The sequence below is a fragment of the Thalassophryne amazonica genome, chromosome 6 (genome assembly GCF_902500255.1).
Source record: "Thalassophryne amazonica chromosome 6, fThaAma1.1, whole genome shotgun sequence".
In the NCBI taxonomy this organism is placed as follows: Eukaryota; Metazoa; Chordata; class Actinopteri; order Batrachoidiformes; family Batrachoididae; genus Thalassophryne; species Thalassophryne amazonica.
Window position 1 is genome coordinate 63,696,692 of NC_047108.1, and position 21,864 is coordinate 63,718,555.

The following is a 21,864-nucleotide window of genomic DNA, read 5'->3' on the forward strand; positions in this document are numbered from 1 at the left end:
GCCTGCTGGACGGGTACTCAGCGCCCGGTATCAAATCAATGGCACAATTGTACGGACGGTGCGGGGGCAGCGTGAGTGCCAGATCCTTGCTGAAGACGTCAGCAAGGTTGTGGTACTCGGCCGGCACCGCCGTCAGATTGGGGGGGACTGAAACCTCCTCCTTAGCAGTCACACCGGGTGGAACCGAGGATCCTAAACACTCCCGGTGGCAGGTTTCGCTCCACTGAACCACAACCCCAGACAGCCAATCAATCCGTGGATTGTGTTTTAACACCCATGGAAAACCCAAAATCACTCGGGAGGTAGAAGGTGTTACATAAAACACAATCTCCTCCCTGTGATTCCCAGACACCACCAATGTCACTGGCTGTGTCTGGTGTGTGATTAGTGGAAAAAGGGTGCCATCTAGCGCCCGCACCGACAATGGTGACGGTAAGGCCACTAGAGGGAGCCCAACCTCCTTTGCCCATCTGCTATCCAGCAGATTCCCCTCCGACCCCGTGTCCACCAGTGCTGGGGTGTGAAGGGTTAGATCCCCACTCAGGATCATGACTGGGATTCATGCAGATTGTCGGGGTTTCCCCACGTGGGTGTTGTGACCCACCCTTAGCCCAGTCTCTAAGGACGAGTGCTGTTGTTTTGACCGTTTGGGGCATTCTCTCTGTATGTGCTCGGTAGAGCTGCAGAGAAAACACTCTCCACGGATCAGCCTCCTTTGTCGCTGATCTGATCGTTTTTTGGCCCTGCTCGTTTCCATAGCAACGTCAGCAGGGGGAGCTGATGTCACGTGGAGAGCCCTGGCAGTGGAGCGTGGGGAAGTCGGCTTCCTTTCGGACCCGGGAGGAAGAGGGACGGCTTGTGCCTGGCCACGCCCCTCGCCTCGTTCCTGTCGGTGTTCCTTTAATCGGTTGTCTAACCGTATAACCAGGTCGATAAGCCCATCTAAATCCCGCGGCTCGTCCTTCGCCACCAGGTGCTCCTTAAGGACCAGAGACAGTCCATTTACAAAGGCGGCGTGGAGCGCAACAGCATTCCAGCCGGCTCGCGCTGCCGCGATGCGGAAGTCAACTGCATACTTCGCTGCGCTCCGACGCCCCTGCCGTATCGACAGCAGCACACTTGAAGCGGTCTCGCCTCTATGAGGGTGGTCGAACACCTGTCGGAACTCCTCATAATTTTGCTTAAAATTCTCATAGTTGGTGCCTGGTCAATGTAATCCTGCTGTACGGATCTGAGATCTGGACCCCCTGCCACCACCACCACCTGAAGACCCTTGAGTGATTCCACCAATGCTGCCTGAGGAGTATCTGCTGCAACTGGTGGGAAATCTACTGTACCAACATCAGTGGCCTCGCTGAAGCCAAGCTCCAGAGCAGAGCATGTTAAATGATCAAGAACCAGCTTTGGTGGGTGGGTCACATTGTGAGGATGGATGACGGCCGACTTCCCAAACAGGTCTTCTACTCCCTGTCAAACAAAGGAAAACGGTCCAGAGGAGGGCTAAAGAAACGCTACAAGGACCTGAAGCACAACCTCGAGCTGCTCCAGTCACTGGAAGACCTGGGACGAAGTGAGTGACTGAGCCAGTGGGCAAACACTGATCAGTTCAATTTGCTTTATTTATACACCACCAAATCACAACAACACTGCCCCAAGGTGCTTCACACGGGTAAAGTCTAATCTTGCCAACCTCCTGAGCAAGCACACTGGAAAACTAAGAAAAACTCCCTCTGGTGTTATTGAAGTAGAAAGCTAAAGCAGACCAGACTTGGCCATTCTAACAGTTTTTACAAAAGATGGGGAAAAAACAAACAGAAAAACAGAAGAGCAACACAAACAGAGTCAGTTATTGAGATAAAAATGGTTCATTTTGGTGCTTAGTCTCTGTTTCCAGGTCTTGAATTCCTCTGGTAGGAGGTAGGGCATCATGGGGTCAGTTCAGCACCACAGGGTGCACAGCCACCATCCATTAAATTATATACGAGGTCTCTTAGATAAAAAACCGACCCTTTTATTTTTTTTTTAACTATATGGATTTGAATGACATGCGATTACACCAATCATGCTTGAACCCTCGTGCGCATGCGTGAGTTTTTTCACGCGTGTCGGTGACGTCATTTCCCTGTGGGCAGGCCTTGAGTGAGATGTGGTCCCGCCCTCTCGGCTGAATTCCTTTGTTTCACACGCTGCTCGAGACGGCGCGCGTTGCTTTATCAAAATTTTTTCTCGACCTGTGAGGAATATCCGAGTGGACACTATTCGAGAAATTAAGCTGGTTTTCTGTGAAAAGTTTAACGGCTGATGAGAGATTATGGGTGTTTCTGTCGGTGTAAGGACTTCCCACGGAGCGGGACGTCCTGCAGCGCTTCCAGGCGCTGTCGTCGGCCTGTTTCGAGCTGAAAACATCCTAATTTAAGGCTTAATTCACCCAGGACATCGAGAGAGAACAGAGAAGATTCAGAAGAGGCCGGCATGAGGAATTTATGCGGACATTCCACTGTTTAAGGACATTTTTTTAATGAAAGACGTACGCGCAAATTCGCCGAGTCGTTTCCGTGACGACTCGGCAAATCTGTGTGCGCCGCGACAGGAAAAACACCTCCGTGTTGAAAACCATTTGTAGAATTCAGGCGGCTTTTAATGGCTTTCAACAAGTGAGTAACTGAGAAATTGTTTAACAGCTTGGGCATGTTCCAACTTGCCCGTTAAGATTTCCAACGGAGGTGTTTTTCCTGCCGCGACCCCCCGCGGTCGGGTCCAGCCCGACATGCGACTGCCCGCACGTTCTTTCATTACAAAATGACCGTTAACAATGGAATGTCCGAATAAACTCATGCCGACTTCTTCTGAAAGTTCTCTGTTCTCTGACGGCTTACTGCGTCAACAGAGCCTGAAATGTGGAAGTTTTCAACTTGAAACGGCGAGACGCTGCCGCCTCGAAGCGCAGATCGCCGTCAGGCGCCGTGGACCGTCCTTAAAGCGACACTACCAGACCAAAATCTCTCATCAGCCGTTAAAATTTTTACCGAAAACCAGCTGAATTTATTGAATGGTGTCCACTCAGTTGTGCCTTACAGTTTTGAAAAAATTTTTATCAAACAAAGCAACAGTCTCTGAGCCATTCCTAAACAATGAAAAAAATCGACGAGCGGGTGGACGACTCCTCACTCAAAGACTGCCCACAGGCGAATGACGTAACCGACAGGCGTGAAAAAACTCTTGCATGCCCACGAGGGTTCAAGCATGTCTGATGTAATCACACGTGATTCAAATCCATATGGTTTTTGAAAAAAATAATAAGGTCGGATAGTTTTCTAATAGACCTCGTATATAGGAGTGGAAATCTTCAAAAGAATGTGGATGAACAACACAGAGGAGAAAAAGCAAGATCCTGACCGACAGAAGCGTCCCCCAGCAACCATGTGCAGTGTCTGTCAGAAACAGTGCACTTCAAGACTGGGCCTGTGCAGTCATTTCCCTGTCCATCATCCTGTCCAAGAGTTGATCAAGAGATGATCTTCCTCACCACCAAGGGATGCCACGATGAGGACAAAACTTAGTGTCATTTTGAAAATACAGACTGTTTACTGAAAGAGGGTTGATGATTATGTACATCTGCCTGCTGAAACTCAAGCAGCTCAACTTTGTGACACGTGATTACAAATATGAGACAAAGAAGTATATGGGTCTGGTATACTGAAAGAATAATTTGCATTAGGTTGAAAGACATATATATCTATTTCTTATTATTATTATTGTTATTACTACTAAAAAAAATTTAAAACTCTGATATGACGTTCCTTTCTTGAATGGAAAAACGTGTGCTTCCCGGTGCGGTAACGCTAGGGGGCGCACTAACGCCCTTCAGCGGTGAAATGAACTCGCAGACGAGGTGAGCGCGGTCACGTGACCGCCCATCGCTGAGTTTTAGCCGTTATGGCGGAGGGGCCGGCCGTGCGAATGGACCGTATCTCAGTCAGAGGCTTGTTTTGTGTGTTGGGGAAGGGTGTGTTTTAAAGCGCCGCTGAGAGTCTGGTTTGTTTGAAGCTCGTGTGTGTTTGTACTGAAGCCATGGCAGAGGTCGGCGTGGATTTATCGGCCCTGCCAAAAGAGGTCCGAGAGCAGCTGGCGGAGTTGGACCTGGAACTGTCCGAAGGTAAAGAGGATGCTACAACATATATAGAACATTTATTTAACATGTTTCAGCCAACCAGGGGCGACGGAACGAGTAGTTGTGCTCCCTCTTGGTCCAGTTTCTTGTCGTGAGAAACTGAAAGCCAGCAGTAAGAGAGGATCTACCACCTAGCTAATTTGGTGCTAATGTAGAATGTGGGCTTAACTAGCTAGCAGGACGAAAAAGGGCTTTCATCCATTTCCTCGTGTTTCTCTTAAATAACACCAAATACTGGTTCATTTTGAGTACTTCACGTCGATTTAATGGTGACAGTAGTAATGATTGTGTACTAGATGCCCTGAATGTGCCGTCTGATTGAATGTCAGTGTGTGTCTGACAGAATGTTATGGCCAAAGGCAAGGTTTGTCTGTCCGTCCGTCTGTTTGTTCATCTGTTACTTTCTTCTGTCATCCGGCATCAACTCATACTTAATGTTTTATTGATTACATTTTTCTCTGACTGCATCTTCCACTTTTCATCCCTCAAGCCTTTTGCAAATAACAAGGTGTATTTGAAAAAAGTACGATGCCCCCCTCAGCAAAGGGGAGAAAAAATACTCTGGAAACTTTTCCATGGTGCTCTTCACCACATCCAACACTACAAAATCACCTGGGCTTTGGTTAGCAACCACCCAGGCATGAGGACCAGGTCATCCCCACCTTTCGAATCTATCTATCGCATCCAGGTGAAACATGGGTGTAGCCTTGGCCTTTTAACATTTGCTTGGCTCCCCAACGATGAGCAATCTTGTGTATTGGGGGTCATACATAGGGATGGATATCGATAAGATTTTATCAATACCATTATCAATTCTGCTTATCGATTCCTCCTGTGAATTTTGTCTGTACTACAAGTAGGCTTTACAGGTTTTCTATGTCAGCAACATTTTATTGAGTCAAAGTAAATAAATATGAAATTGGTCACTGGATCCTTGGTCTCTGGACATAAATAGAAATAAACAAAATTGTAGTTTTTGTCAAAAGCCTTTCCTTTCAGTCATTAATGGCATGAAAGTCTCTCCATACGTTTGAGCTGAGCTCAGCTGGCTGCTGGAGTCTGCAGGTCTGCAACTATACAGTCTTGGCCTGTTGCACGTCAGCGCACGACGTCTCATTTTGGGAGGAAAAAACATTTTGATCAGTTACAGTTTATTGTTTGTATTACAACATTTGGAAAGGTGATATTTGATTTAACCAGCGATTCACTTTGAAGTTATGAATTCCGAGTGGACTCAACTTGGCAGAGAGCGGCGCAGCGTTTAGAGCAACGGAACGGGGGACGATTCTCGTTTCTTTCTTGCAACAAGACAGCAGTCCCAGTTAGTCACTTTAATCCACACAAAAGTGACTCACAATTGACATATTTTAATGGCTTTGAGAGGGGTTAAGAAGCGGAGTTGCCGCTTCTGAAGAGGAGCAAAACTGAACCAGTGAAGCAGCAGATCAAAGCACTGCTTCATTGCTTCAAGGTTCAAAGCAAAGCTGCGCTGCAGAAATGGTTGATTACAGACCCACTGCAGGGTCTGTAATTAATGTCGAGATAATTTTCTTGACAAACACCCTCAAAACAACGGGCGCTCTAAAGGACCAAGAAGGGAATCATTAAGCAAAAAGGCTATCGATGTCGGTGGATTGAATCATTTCTTAATGATACCGGAAAAGAACTTGTTCCTAATACCCGTCCCTAGTCATACCCAAAGAAATGTGCCACATGTTCAAAATGTCATAGCTGATGTTCCCTCCCAATGCCAGTGATACTTATCATCTGCGTCTCTCTAAGTAACGGCTTGTTTGACACAGACCTTTTCACCACGCACAGATACATTTATGATGTCCATGTCCAGGAAGTCATTGAATGCTTGGCTCTTGATCTTGAGCCAGGACGATCAGAAACCCAGATACTCTGACTTCTGACTCGGTTTACGGAGTGCTGCAGTCATTGCATCCGTTGATTCAGCAAAAAATCACAGCATTGTTCGTGAAGTCAAGGTCTATAAATGTTTCCTCACTGACAAAAGACATCAGAGCTGTTGGTTTCCACAACCCTACACAACACCCACTTCATACAAGTACTGAACAGTGTTGGAGCCAGAACACATCCCTGAGGAATGCTAGAATCACTGGGAAGAAATCAGAATCCAATGAGGCACATTATTTTCTTTTGCCAAAGAGTCCAGACTCCAAAATTACAGTAGAGAAGCTTGAATCTTCGACTGGACAGGGTTGCTTGACGCGAGGACGTTTCGCTTCAAATCGCAGAAGCTTCCTCAGCTAAAAAGCTTCCTCAGCTAAGTTCTTGTCTTCAAGGGTCAAGACAGAAGTCAGACTACCAGAGCAAGTATTTTAGCTGAGGAAGCTTCTGCGATTTGAAGCGAAACGTCCTCACATCACGCAACCCAGTCCAGTCGAAGATCCAGGCTTCTCTACTATGGAAACCACCTGGACAACTGAGAGCCTTCACAGAAACAGTGATGTAAGAGGTAAAGGCATTACCTAATCATGTTTGTCTCTGTTGCTGTTGTTATTTTGCCATGGATTTAGAGTTTCTGAACAACCTGGTCCTTTCCAACATGTCACACAGATGGTGTGTGCGTGTCATGTAAGGTGTGATGGCACAAAGAGTGAAGTTGAGTGGCGAGTGCTTTGGTCATGTTCAGAATATTTGCTACATCCTGGCGAGTGTCAGCAACTATGTGGTGTTGTGTGACGTGTGTGTGTGTGTGGTGGATAATGGCGAGTGCTATGCAGATCTCTAAATGTCACATTTGTGCGATCTGTGTTTAAGTAGCTTCAGAAACATAGATGGGAGTAGGGCTGCCACAAACGACTATTTTGATAGTCGACTAGTCAGTGATTATTTTTGTGATTAGTCGACTAGTTGGATCATACGTAATTTCCTAAATTTAAGGCCTGCAGCATTTTCCGCGAAATGTCAGGGGATGAAAACATGAACATGATCATTCCAAATCAGTGACTATTTCTTAGACTTCATTTACTGCAATCATTCAGAAATACAAACAGTGTGGTAGTAAATCTGTGTCAGGTAAGCAGTTCTCAAAAAACAAATCTCCATTCTGGAAGGAGACAATTGAGGGAAGCCACCAAGACACAACTCTGAAGAACTTTTGACTTCTGTGAGTGGAGAAACTGGGAATAGTGCAACATTTTTATTTTTGTCTTCATGTTGCTTATAGTCCCAACTTTTTCTAATTTATGGTCGTTTCTGCTGCATTTCTGAAATACAGAACTGCTATAAAGAAAAGTGTGAACAGTTTATTGTTTTAAAACTTTGTGGAGCAAATGCAAACACCAAACTCCTATAAAGAAGGAAAAAATACACAGATGTGCAGGAAAACTTTGATATAAACTAACAGAACAATGCAGGCTGATTTGACTCCCCCTATTTTTTTGTAGAAATAAACCAGAATAAAATAAGAGATAACTCACTTTGAAATAATTAAAACATATAGCTGCAGCTTATAATAACTTTGAAAAATAACAAAAATCAGCAGGTTGTATTTTTATTCTGACTCCAGTTCATTTTAGTGTGATGAAGTCATTTTTAAAAGTCATTTTTCTTTCTCCTCATCAGTCACGTTTTGTGCTTGAACACTACATTAAGCTTAAGATTGAACAAATAAATACCTTTGGAAAATAACAGCTGTTAAAGTTCAGAGTTCTCACCTGCTTTTTGTGATCTGTGCCTCTGAACATCAGCTTCTCCACAGCAGGGTTTTTTTAACCCGTGAATACGTAATTTTTTCCTCAGTTCATTTATATATTCTCATTTTTTTAAGGATGTTTTAAGGATATTTGACCGTTTATTTCATCTCATGATCTCATAAATTCAGTATACGACGCACACATGGTGTGAACAGGACGGTGCCATCAGAAAAACACTGGTAGAGAAAGAGCAGAGAAAAGTAAAGGCAGTTCCATGTTTGTTTGTTTTTTTTTTTTGTTTTTTTTTTTTTTTTCACTCGGGTTAAAATCCTCTCTCTCTGCTCTGCGCTCGCTGTCTCACGTGCACTGATGGTTCTCAGCAGAATGTAACGTCTCGTGCCTCCGTTCACCGTCTGCAGCGAGTTGACTCCACACGCACACACACACACACAAACACACACACTTCCTCCGGTAAACTGCGCATTTTAAACGGCTTTGAACAAAACGGCTACTGTTTTAATCAGCCGTCTTATCCATATTTGAACGTCCAAATGACGGCAGGACAGCTCGCTGCCTAAAACTATGAATGGAGAGAAAAACAAAGGGTTAAATAAAATAAACGACTCGTTGACTACTAAATTAGTTGTCGATGGTTTCATTAGTCGACGTTGTCGTGACTAGTCGACTAGTTGTGGCAGCCCTAGATGGGAGCAATCAGGATTTGATCCCATGTCCTTTTGGTTGGAGAATGTTTATCAGCTGAGTTTGCAGGTTAAGTCCTGTTCTTACTTCACGGACATGTGTTCCAGAGATCATGGTGTGAAGCTTTGCCATTACATAGGAAATCCTTAAAGTGTCTTGTGTTTTAATTGAAGTGGTAATTGTTGAAATGTTCAAAAAAAAAATTTCCTCTTGTGAACTTTGACATATTTTGGCAATCCCTTGCATTTTTGTGAAACATGTAAAGTTATCATACACACCATGATGTCACAGGGGAGTTTTCCAGAAGGGTCATGGCTGTGCTCAAGTAATAATATGGGCATGTTCTGTTTCTTTGCATGTCAAATGGTACAAGTCCAGCATGTTATGTCATCAAATGGTGCTAACATTCACGGACATCTTTGTTCTTCTCAGTGTAGTTTATCATTGTTATAGGCTGTGACCTTCCGGTGTGCATATCTGTGAAAGTCAGAACAGAACTTAATTCTCAGCCTGCAGAAATCTTTCACTGGGTTTGATGATGATTGTTGTTGGTGCTCGAGCCACCATAAACAATTTACCTGGCTTTAAACCACATGTGGGAGAACACATGTTGCTGGTATTGAATGGAATTACACCTTAGCACCACACCGTTACAGAGCATGCTTTAACAGATGACTGTTGTGATATTATGACAGTGCCAACAGGCTTTATCTGCTGTGGTTTCAGCAGGAAAAGTTTGTTCAAAATGGCTGTGATAGCACAACATATGTGTAGCTCATGAACTTGCAGTAGTAGAACTGAAATCATCACCATGATTTTTGTAAATGTGTGCCGTATTTATGCCTGCGTAAAGCTGTGATTGATAGAATTATAAATTTATTTACCCTCTGGTCAGTGATCAATAAATTGATGTGGATGATTGTTTTATTTCACGTGGGTGTTAATGATGATGATAGAAGCATGTTTGTCATGTGTTCATTTGTCCAAAACCCACAGTTGATTTCCATGCTCTCCACTGGAGTAGCCATCAGGCTCCATCCTTCTCTACACCCATCTGTAATGTCCACCGACCCCTCCTTTGTGACATGTTCCACACATGCAGGATGACCTTCTGCAGGAATGTTTGTGTTCTTTGACTGCCTCGTTTTCACAAGTACAGCTCAAACAGGGATGGCATTTTAGACAGAATGATTAGTTGTAGAAATATTCAACAGATTAAAGTGAGTCCTTTCGGCCTCTCCTTTTTTCCATTTGGGGTCGCCACAGCAGATCCAATATGTTGATTTTTAGCACAAGTGTTATGCCAACTAGTCTTACTGACGCAACTCCACATTACACAGAGAATGGACATAAGTGGCCTTGAACCAGGAACCTTTTGCACTGAAAACAAATGCATTAACCACTTGGCCACCACACTGCCAGAAATATTCAAAAGAGAATTAACAATTAAACTGATCATAATAATAATAATAAAAGTGATTTTACATCAGAATTGAGATTCTTATTTTTGACTATTCACAATAGATTCAAGACTTCCAACAATTTATTTTTTTTTTAATAGTGTTGTCTCTGTTTTGATTCCTTTTCTCCTCACTGGCATAAAAGATGCTGTCATGTCCTTCTCAGCTTTCATACAACTGTTTGCACTGCGTTACCAAGTTAGCTCAGCTCATTAGCATAGAGAAGAAGCAGATTCCACCTGCTCAGTCAGTGTCAAAAGCAAGCATTTGTGCGTACTTTGGATATTACTTTCTTGTGTAATTAACTCCCTTACATCGTTGTGGTGGCAATCCCTCAGTGACGAGTAGTATTAATTTCGTCAGACTAGACCAGATATCTTAGACGACTACCATTTTTTTTTTCACGACAAAACTGAGACTATGATGATGCTATGTCAGTATTCTGAAACGCTGACTAAGATGAAATTAACATGCGTTGTTGACGAAACAGACAAAACTAAAATGTTTTGTCTGAAATTGAAACAAATAAAAATAAAATTGCTCTCCATTTTCATCAACAAGCTCTTACACTTTGAAAATATTTCCAAAATGTTTTTCATTCAGCAGAGTTCACGCTGACGCAGTACTGATGCAAATTCAGCCAGGCTGGATGCAACAACATAGCTTGTTTGAGAATGTACGGGACATCTGCGCATTCAAAAATCAGTTTTTAAAATGTTGTTTCCATTTTGTTCTCCGTTTCCTGTCTGCAGGAGGTGTCAGCCTGCCATGTGTTTGAGCATAGATCTGTAAGGGCCACTAGAGCAGACACCAGCCTCCAGAAAGTTAACGTACATTTTTCTTACAAACTAGGAACCTAAAAGCCAAAACATTTGTATTTAAATAACTGCACATTTAAGAACACAACTGCACTACATTACATGTCAGCAGATTAGTCAAAATAAATAAATAAATAAATAAAATAAACTGCTGCAGAGTACATTTATCTGACGCCAATGACAAACAGATTACATTTACTCTGTCTCATGGTGTTAAAATGTCTGATCAGCTCTCTGAGGCTCAGATTAAAGATACTGTGTGTAGATTTTTTGAGCTTTTTAACATTATTTATGGCAAATATAAATGTCATGGAATATAAAAAAAAATAAATATGAAATTTGCAAAAAATAGTTTCAAGTTGTGATTCTTACAATAGATATAAAAAACTACGTCTTGAATTATTTATTTTATTTTACTCTAGTTCGCTTTAACAAATTTCCAGCCAATTCTGAACATGCAGATATCTAGATCCAACAAATTTTTCATTTCAAAAGACCTGCAGCATTGTGGATTTACAAGAAAACCAAATGTCTATTAGTATCTGACAGGAAGCCCTGCGATTTAAAATATTGGAGAAAACACCACAAGCCTTCAATAATTCAGCAAGTGTTTTTTGTCAGATAATGAAACATTTATTTCAGATTTGTGAAACACTATATTGACTAGTGATGGGTATCGGAACCGGTTCCTTTCGGGTATCGTTAAGAAATGATTCGATCCTGCAGACCCAGACCCTGCAGCGGGTCTGTAATCAACCGTTTCTGCAGCGCGGCTTTGCTTTGAACCTTGAACCGATCAAGGCAGTGATTGTTTTATTTCGCTTTATCTTAATTTTTCCCTGCGAGAAAGAAACGAGAATCTGTTCTGTTCACACAGCTCCAAATGCTGCGCAGCTCTATGCCAAGTCAAATTAGAAGGATGGAGTCCAGTTGGAATTAATAACTTCAAAGCAAAACCCTATTTAAATCAAATGACACCTCTTTCCAAACATTGTAATACAAACAAACTGCAAATCAATCAAAACGTTTTTTCCTCCCAAAACGAGACGTCCTGCGCTGACGTGCAGCAGCCGGCTGAGCTCAGCTCAGAGGTATAGAGAGACATTCATGCCAAAACGGAAATGCTTTTGACAAAAGCTACAGATTTTATTTATGTCCAGAGATCAAGGATCCAGCGACCAGTTTAAAATGTTGTTGACATAGAAAACCTGTAAAGTGTACTTTTAGTACACAGAAAATTCAAAAGCGGTATCGATAAGAGGATCGATAAGCGGAATCGGTAACAGTATCGACATCAATTAAAATTTTATCAATACCCATCCCTACAAATACAGGAATATTTTGTAGGACTTGTCCAGCCATTGCAAAGATGCCTGTTGGAATTATAGTTCAGTGCAGTTACAGGTAATTTAATGGACAATGATCTGATGTTAACAAGTCCAAAAGTAATGCCACTGCTCATTGTGTATATTGTCTATACATTCGTGTTCGTTTTTGTCCGACAGAAGTAATTTTCCCATCCGCAAAATGCGGAAGTTGTCAGCTGATGTTGGCCAAGTCTGTCTGAAAATTTTAGCGTGTTCAAAGCTTTGAGCAGATATCAGGTGGAGAACTTTGCCATTGCTTATGGTTTTTGTTGTTGTTTTTGCCATTTTGCCCTCTGCGCTTCCTTTATTTTTTCTGCTGTTTGTCTGTTCATTTTGGCATTTTGATTGGTTCAATAAGCGGAGAAAGGACTGTCGCAGGAAGTACAGCACAATGTCTGGAAGAAATAGACAGTGTGTGGTGTGTGTGTCTTTCTCATCAACATCATCTGTCCTTTAGCACTCCAACTTCATGGGAGACTGACCTATTTGCCAACTGACAAAATAGTTGAATATGTAACTAATCCTTTTGCTCTGTCCATCATAGTGTGATTGGGCCTTAAATATGATTCAAACTAAAAAGGACATTTGACAAAAGACTCAGACTAAATTAAAAAACAGGTGACAAAATTAACACTCGTGGCAAGGAAGATGAATGACTAGGCGACATTGTGTGACAGTCTTGATGCACAATGTTTCTGGCAGGCTGTGCATGTGGTTGCTGCGGAAAGCTTCCGACATTCAGGCTCTTGCTCTCTCTCCTTACTCTTTCTCCGCTTCTCATCCTCTGTGTTATTTGTCTGCATTTTTTTTTTAAGACTTCCACTCCTTTGTGGATCATTACTTGCCCGTTGGCTTGGTCCATCACTTGTTCTTCCCAGGTCTTCCAGTCACTGGAGCAGTTCTTGAGGTTGTCCTTCAGGAGAAATCTCAGGATCTTCAGGAGGAGATGTACTGTTTCTTCTGCCCTCCTCTGGACTGTTTTCATTCACTCAGCTGGCAGTAAAAGATCTGCTTGGGAAGTCAGCTGCCATCCATCCAAATGACGAGTCCCACCCACCAAAACTAGTTCTTGATTATGACAAACTCTATGCTCTAGAGCTTGGCTTCAGCCAGGACACTGATGTTGGTACTATAGTCTAGCCACCGGATGCTGAGGATACTCTTTTGGCATTGTGTTGGTGGAATCGCTCGAGGCTCCTCACGTGGCGGCAGAAGGTGGTCCAGGTCTCAGATCTGTACAGCAGGGTTGGCATGACAACAGCTTTGTAGACAAGGATTTTTTTTTTTTTTTTGTCTCGTGTCGAAGGTCTTTGTTGTTGAAAACATGGGTGTGAATTAAACCCAGTCAAAGGCACTTCCTGCACACTTGACTCTGTGTTGAATCTCGTCCCCACTGTCTGTTTGACACATAGCTGCTGAGGTAGGGAAACTGGGTCATGTTCTGCATAACCTGTCTGTGTAGTTTCACAGCAGGAAGCTTTGGATTGACCATGTTGGGTGGAGGCTAATACAGGATCTGTGTCTTCTTCAAGTTGATGTGAAGACCAAGCTTGGTGTTGGCTTCATAGAAGGTTTCAAGGATTTTCTGAAGATTTTCTGTAAAGGATGACACACTGCTGTTGTCAACCTATAGGAAGTCCAGAAGCGAAGTGGTGGTGATTTTCTTCTTGGCTCAGGTTGAAGAGCTTTCCATCTGTTGTGTACATGATGCCAGTTAATGGCGGCACCTTATTTTTGATCAGGTGGTGGATTGTTGGCATGAAGAAGATGATCATTCGGGTGATGACGCAGCTCTGCTTTACTCCTCATTGAACATTCAAGGCTTCAGTTTTTGTACCTTATACCAGAACTGTGGGAGACATGGCATCTTGGAGAAATCTCAGGATTTTGATAAATTTCTTCAGTCAGTCTGTTTTGCTCCCTTACAGCTCAGCTCATATCCCATGTGTTTGGTGAGGTGATGGTATTCAAACTACCTTTGATGCAAAAAAAATAAAAAAATCTTTTGATGACTGCAGAATTTTTAGTCACACAAGAATAATTCTACAGTAGGGGAATTACAGTCAGAACAATTTTTTGATTATAATATTAAACTCTGGCCATATTTTTGCAGTCATTGTAATTCTGTTACCATGGAATTGCCCACATTTGTGTAAGCCAACAATTTTTGTGACTGGGCGCTTGCTACATCCCAGAGCACTAAGGCTTATTTGTCCTCCTGTGAATCAAGTGAGGGTGCTGGTGGTTGGATTTCTTGGATAAAAGCATAGTTCTGTCAAATGGCCTCTTTAAAAAAGCAACCAATTTCTGCCAGCCCATTGTGACTGCTGGGACACAATAAGGACTATTCATTTGTTCTGATCCATCATGGAGAGGAGCTCTGCTGCCGTTTAGGCCATGCAGCTGAAGTTGGTATTTGTATGCATGTTGGAATGAGCTACCTTCATGTGAAGAGAAGGGAGAGACTGCTTGCTGGTCATAGTTGAGAAGATGCCATGTCACGTTGAATACAGTTGATGAAGTTTAGCTTTTGTGCCACATTCTCTCAGCTGGGCAGGGATTCAGCTGATAAAACAAAATTTGAATCGGCCATTGGCCTTTCAGTACTTAGCACAATGGGCCTTCTGCAATTTCAGTGGGCCATTTGCCAATGCCATTTTTTTAATGTTTAATGATATGACTCAAAATTATCATGAAGAGTTGAACCTTGGTAAAAGTACTTAAGATTCTTCATTATTCAATTGGACTAATATAAAAACAGTGCTTCACAAATTGATACAAAGCTTGACTTGGCAATGAAAAAGATTATATAACAAGTCGTATTTCTACAGTAATATTTAGTATTTGAACAGAAATAAAAATGGTCATATTACTTGGCTCGCATAAACTTTGCTGAGTGTGTTGTGCAGGCACCTTAACTGATTTAGGCTTTCTTAGGCAACTGAGTCTTATAGCTTTTCATATTCTTCAAAATCCTTGTGACAGTGGTAAATAGAAAAATTTCATTAACTGTGAACCGTCAATAATTTTTGGCTCTCCAGTAACAAGTAGGAAAAGTAAGAGTTAAATATCCAGCAAAAGAACAATCATTCATCTATTTTCAGAGATGTTTGAGCTAATCTGTTTCCTGGTGGATCTACTTAATTCTTCAACTCCATGCAAAGTATGATTATATGCACATGGAACCATTAAATTGAAATCTATTTCTTCTTTAGATTGTTTGAATTCCTGATTAGTGCAGCAACGTTATTGCTCTTTACTTCTTTTCTAGAATGGTCATGCATTTTTATTGGCACCCAGTGTTCAGAAGCAGGCTGGGCTCATTTGTGGTGGTACTTAACACAAGTTGGCACACTGATTATGAAGCCTGTCTTAGTTAAACAATCATCTTACTAAACCTAGTCACCATAATCACTTGTAAAACAAAACCTGATTGGCGGACGCAGAATCCTTTTTTCACTGGAGAGTCAGTCTGTGAAAACGTGCCTTAAATATTGTTTCTGATGTTTATGATTGGGTTGAACAGCGAAGTAGTTTCCAAGTAGTCTGTCACATTGCCTATTTTGAGAGGGATGACTTGCTTGTGATAAACTTCCTCAAGTTCACATGTTACAAAGTTCATGTTTTTAAGGGCGAGATCTGCACTTGGGTCATTTTGTGTGAAATCATCAGGTGCCTCCCAGATCACTGACTTGGATTCTCATGATTATTTTTTTTTTTGCAAGTACCTACATACAATGATGTACCTACATCTCGTATGTCTGATGAACACATGCAAAATATTTATGCTTAATTCCAAGTAGTTTTGTAGATATAATTTTTTTTAATAAGGGTACCGACCCACAACCTTTTTTTTTCACTCGTGAACGCATTTTGAGCTTTTTTTTTTTTTTTTTTTTTTTCATTTTTAAAAGGCATTATCTCAGCTAAAAAATTTGGAATACACCCTATTTGGGCACCCCAGATACAGTAGTACATTTCAAAAATGGGATACAGAGCTAATTTTCCATTCTGTAGCATCACAAAAATGGCAGTTTGTCCATTCTCGCAAAAAATTACAAAATTTCAAAGAGCTGTACTAAAGAAGGGATTCATTGGATAATCTTCATATTGTAGAATACACATATCTGGGGTACTAGTTATATGTGTGTAAAACATTGTGGTCATAACTTGAAGGGTTTTTGAACTATTGACTGTTGAAAATCGAACATGTTCGGAGAATGTGAAAAATAGGCCTCCAGTCTCTTTATGATTTGACCATGTGGGCAAGTGCTCAGCCACTTCATAATTTTTTTGTGGAGAGCATATTGCTATGCCAACTTTATGTCAATTTTTTTATTTAGCTCAAATGCCTTCATAGTGAAAACAATTTGCAAAGTAGGGTACCGTAACATAGCGCAAACCAATTTTGAGCCTGTTTTTGCATAGTCAGAAAGCAATATATCAGCTCTGAATGGAAGCATACAGCTCAAATTTGGTATTTACAATATTTGGCACCCCAAAATAATGGATCAACTTTGAAAGACAGATTACTGAGCTTATTTTTTCTTTCATGGCATCATAAAATTAGCAATTCAGTCATCAATGCAATTTTGTTACAAAGTTTTGAAGAGCTCTACTCTGAGAGTAAATTGAGATACTTTTGATATTTCAGAATTTACTTTCTCTAAGTAAAATATATTTTAAAAATATATTAAAAATGAAAGAAAGTTCAAAATGCATTTGCGAGTGTAAAATAGGATGGTGGGTACCCTGATTAAAAATTTATATCTAAAAAACTACTTGGAATTAAGCAGAAATATTTTGCATGTGTTCATCAGACATATGTGGGTACTTGTTAAAAAAAAAATCATGAGAATCAGAGTCGGTGACCCTGGAAGATTTTGGAAAATCTGATGATTTCACACGGAATGACCCACTTCCAAAAAAAGAAATCAGGATCCCTCAAACAGAGGGTGTTGATGCTGAGAAATTATCTCAGTGTTGAAAACCTTTGTAGATTTTAGGAACATTTGATGTATTTAAAATATTAATCTTTTGAAACCCTGGAAAATATTTGAAGGAATGTGTAAGTGCACCCATGCCTCATTCTACATGTACATCTGGAGTTGCTTCAGGAAGGGCATCCAACATAAAATTTCTGTTAAATCAACATGCAGAAACATGCAAAATCTGCTGTGGTGATACAGCACAAAAAAATGGACCAGACAAATGAAAGAAACTTGCAGATACCCGGTATTGGTGAGGATGGGTCATCACCAAATGTCACAAGCATTCATTCACTTTCTATACCTGTTGTCACTGACCGAACAGTCCCTCCTAAAAATTGGTCTGCCCTGTCTTCACTGCACATGCATCATTTCAAAGCGTCAGCAGCAATTCACTGATTATTGCCTCGTTTCTGCTTAAAACTGCACTTCAGTCGTCATCTATATCATACATCTGAAGCTTTTGTACAACAATCATTTCCACATAAATTCAGCATTATTTCATCATAAAAGACGGGGGAAGCAATCAGCGCGCTACAGCAGCACGTCCAAGTGTGACGTGCTGCTGCGCATGTGTCATTTCAGAGTGCCAGCAGCGATTCACCGATCATTGCCTAGTTTCTGCTTAAAACGGCCTAGTTACCTTCACCAAGGAGGTTAAGTTTTCGGTCGCGTTTGTTTGTTTGTTTGTCTGTCTGTCAGTAGGATAACTCAAAAAGGTTTGAACGGATTTTGATGAAATTTTGTGGAGTGGTTGGAAATGACAAGAGGAACAAGTGATTAAATTTTAGTGGTGATCCGGATCACGATCCAGATCCCGATGCTAACGCGTTAGCATGTCTATGGCATTTTCAGTGTTAAAAGTTAGCATTAAGCAGTTGCAGCTGTCATCATGTTCGGGTGCATTTGTTTTCAAATTGTAATATTTCTTAAATTTATTTTTGTTTATATATTAATAATCTAATGAATATTATATACAATTTTAGAGAAAGAGACAAAAAGAAATGGAGGCCAAGGAGGGAATCTCTTTAGGGTCAGTGACCCTATGGCCTTGTTTAGAGAAGTGTTTCATAAATGTTAAAAAAAATTCATATATTTGCAGTTTAGTTGAATAATAAATTGAATTTTGTCCCTTATTTGTTTTTGTCTATAAGCACATGCAATATCAATATCAGTGCTCAGATTACAGTAGCTTCTGGGAAAGGTGCAAGTTGCAATAAACTGTGATGCCAAGCGCTAAGGATACATGCTATTCAGTCACAGCAGATTAAACTTTTTTTACTACTGAACAAACATCACTGTTGGACTTTTTTAGGTTCAATGATTCCACGGCATGTAGATGTTATGGCGTCAGTGACCCCATGGCCTTGGCGGAGGTTTGCACTCTCTGAGTGCTTCTAGTTACTTTTTCATTTGATGGCTAATAATCACATTATTCCCTTTGATCGCTTTGGGTGTAGGGAGTCAGATTCGGAGAGTCTCAGGTGTGCTGCTGTGGTGCTCTGATCGCTCTCCTGTCTTTTATTATGAAATAATGCTTAATTTATGTGGAAATGATTGTTGTACAAAAGCTTAGGATATATCAAATGATAAAATAGAAGTAGAAATAAAATAATAGTGTGTATATGATAACAAGAACCTAAACAACTTCTAAATGCATTAAGATTAAAAAAATTACATAATAAAGGGTTGAGTTCTTCTAAAAATTGTTGAGGTCTAAGGTTCTAAAAACATTCTGCACGCACACACCATTCCAACTCATTATACAAGGTTTGCTTAATTTATTAATTACCACCTTTACCACAAAAATGTCAGCTACTTTTTTTGTAAACACTACCCAATCTAGAGCCTGTGGATCCCCACGGGCAACACGCTAGTAAAAGTATAAAGCCCTGGTCCCACAAAATAATGAACAGTGAATAATGAGCAATGCAGCATGTTTTTTTGGTACGAGAGGAGATATTCAACAGTCGTGGGAGAATGGTGGTTCCACTTGGTCTCTTGCACACACAATATGTCTACCTTTCTCCTCTCCATCATATCTGCCAGGTCTCTCTCTTTACCAGTCATACTGCCAAGATTCAGAGTCCTGACTCTCACTCCACGCTTGTCCCGCTGTTTCTAGACACATTTTCCTGTTTTTCTTTTTCTCTTCTTAAACGTAGCCACATGGTGTGTGCAGCCAGTACAGTCTGATTGTCGGTTCCAAGCCAGGATAAATAAGGAGAATTGCATCAGAAAGAGCATCCAATGTAAAAAAAACAAACAAAAAACAAAAAAAACACCAAAATTAAAAATGCAGATAACAAATCATCATATATATATATATGACATTTTCTTTCTGTTCAGTATGCCCATTTCCTAAAACATTAACACAAAAGTCCATGGATTTATTTATTTATTTATTTTTAGGCTATGGAGCTTGGTAATTGGATGTATTGGAGACTACATATGGTGCGTGCGTGCAAATTTCATTAATATAGACATGTACATTGAATTATTCACGTTTTCATGACTGCCAGGACATCCTCAGAGTTTTGGGTGTGTGTGTGTGTGTGTGTGTGTGTGTGTGTGTGTGTGTGTGTGTGTGTGTGTGTGTGTGTGTGTGTGTGTGTGTGTGTGTGTGTGTGTGTGTGTGTGTGTGAGAGACGTCTGTACGTTGCCCAGCTGGAGGTTGAGAGGGATACATAGGAAAAAATAATTTTATTTTTTTATTTTGACTGCACTTATTGGAGATATATTCCATCGTTCTAGCTTGGACCATTTTATTGCTGGGTAAATTATGTGATTGTGAACTGTAGCAAGTGTACCTCTCACGGCCAGGGGTTCAGGGGCCGGCTTAAGGAGCATGCCCTATTTTAACTAATTTTGAGTGATTTTAGATGCATTGAAGGCAAGAATAATAGACCAAAAAAATGGCATTTATGTTGTAATATCTGTAATATATATCAAAGTTCTTTTTTGCATGTTTCTGTCAAAGTCTAAGTTAATTAAATAAATTAGTTACTACATAAAATGAAAGTGTTTGTGCTTTATATTGAGTGTATTTTATTCTAGAACCTTGATATATTGACCTCCCACCTATCAACCCTGAAGATCTGCACATCTGACAATTGAAAGTAACTTTCCAAACAGAAGGATGCCATTATGAGCTTCCATGTGAGGTCAGGAATGTTATTGCTGTAATTTTAAAACAACAGTGCAGAGACAAGTAAGTGTACACAGTAGGGCTGAAACGATTAACCAAGTAACTTGAATAATTTGATTAAATTCTTTGCCTCAAGGCTTTGTTTAAAGCTGTAGTACATATGCCAGGCCTGTATGTGGCACTGTAACACTCCCTCAAAAAACAGAAAAGAAGCTATTGGAGCATGCACATAACTAATGTAGGAGCTAATCAATGTAGCAGGTGACGCTACAAGTTTACAAAGCCGCATGCTGAGTAAAATAAAGCCTTTTAAGAGAAATGGTCCACACTGATCATCTGAAACGGTCTTATTGCTCATTTAAAGTGAAGCAGTGTATTTGTACTTTTTGTTTTTTTTTGTTTTTTAAACATGGTTTGGTCCACTGGCTGATCTCCACCTCCACATATGAAGTGAAAGGACACCCACTTTAAGGGAATCATGTTTAACTATTCAAAAAAATCAAAATGCATTTATTCAGATTTGATAAGAATTTTTATCAACAGGCTGTACAGTTGATTTATCAGTGTAGCTTTTATGGAAACGCTGCACTCCACAGCCATTTTTCAAAGGCTGTGTTCGCCAAGTATCCACAGAAAACAAGGAATTTGACTTTGGTTTGAGCTGCACTCTGTATGGCATGTATAAATATACACTAAACACTGAATAAATCACAGTAATAAAAAGTGCAAATGAAATGTGCAATAAGAGAGGAAAAAAAAAAAAGAATGTCCTGTCCGCAGAGTGAAGATTTCACAGACCACCGGGGCTTATGGTTTGGCAAAGCTCCAGAACTCTTAACAATGTGAAAAAAATAAATAATTACCCGGGAAAACAGAGAGAGGGAACCCCCTAAATTTAAAAATCTGACTGATGGCACAGAAACATTGTGCCATTGCTTAGGGAGAGCCCTGCCACTACTGATATTGTTTAAAAACACAAATGTACTTTTTATCTGAATAATCAATAGAATACTCTGTTTCAAAAATATTCAATAGCTGCAGCCCTAATACACAGTCTGTGAGGAGATAGTAATTTGACACTTTGTTGAAGCACCTTTTTGTAAGCAGACATGCTATTGAGCAGGTGGATTTGTGCAACTACTGATCTATAGTCTTGGGTTTGAGTCCAGGTGTATGCTACAAGCTACCTGTCCTGGTCTTAGAGCTGGGTGATATGGCCCACCCATATTGATCAATTTTGAGATTTATCATGATATACTTTTCAAATGGCACTGTCAAATAATATAATGACTGAAGCTTGAAGAAAAGACTGCCTTTATTATTTGAGCTCTAGAGTTAGCTTGCCTTGTGGAGCCCAATTTATGTTACTCCATATCCGTAACTCCATGGCCATGCAGTCGCTTTGACACAGTCGTGAATCTTTCAAAGCTCTCTGGTGGGGTTGGTGGTGACTCAGTGCAGTTCACCACCAGAATAGTATGGGGCATGTAGGGCTGGGTATCAAACAAATTTTTGATACCGGTACCAATACTGATACCTTCTCTT

At 40.7% G+C, this 21,864-nt stretch overlaps 1 protein-coding gene across 1 annotated transcript in view; it reads left to right on the plus strand.

Moving 5' to 3' along the window:
• The first annotated feature begins 3,896 nt into the window (after positions 1–3,896).
• Positions 3,897–21,864, plus strand: part of dip2ba (disco-interacting protein 2 homolog Ba) — a 197,347-nt gene continuing 179,379 nt past the window's right edge. The window contains 1 exon segment of the mRNA XM_034172323.1: positions 3,897–4,156. Coding sequence (XP_034028214.1) covers positions 4,072–4,156 — 85 coding nt within the window. The 5' untranslated portion in view covers positions 3,897–4,071.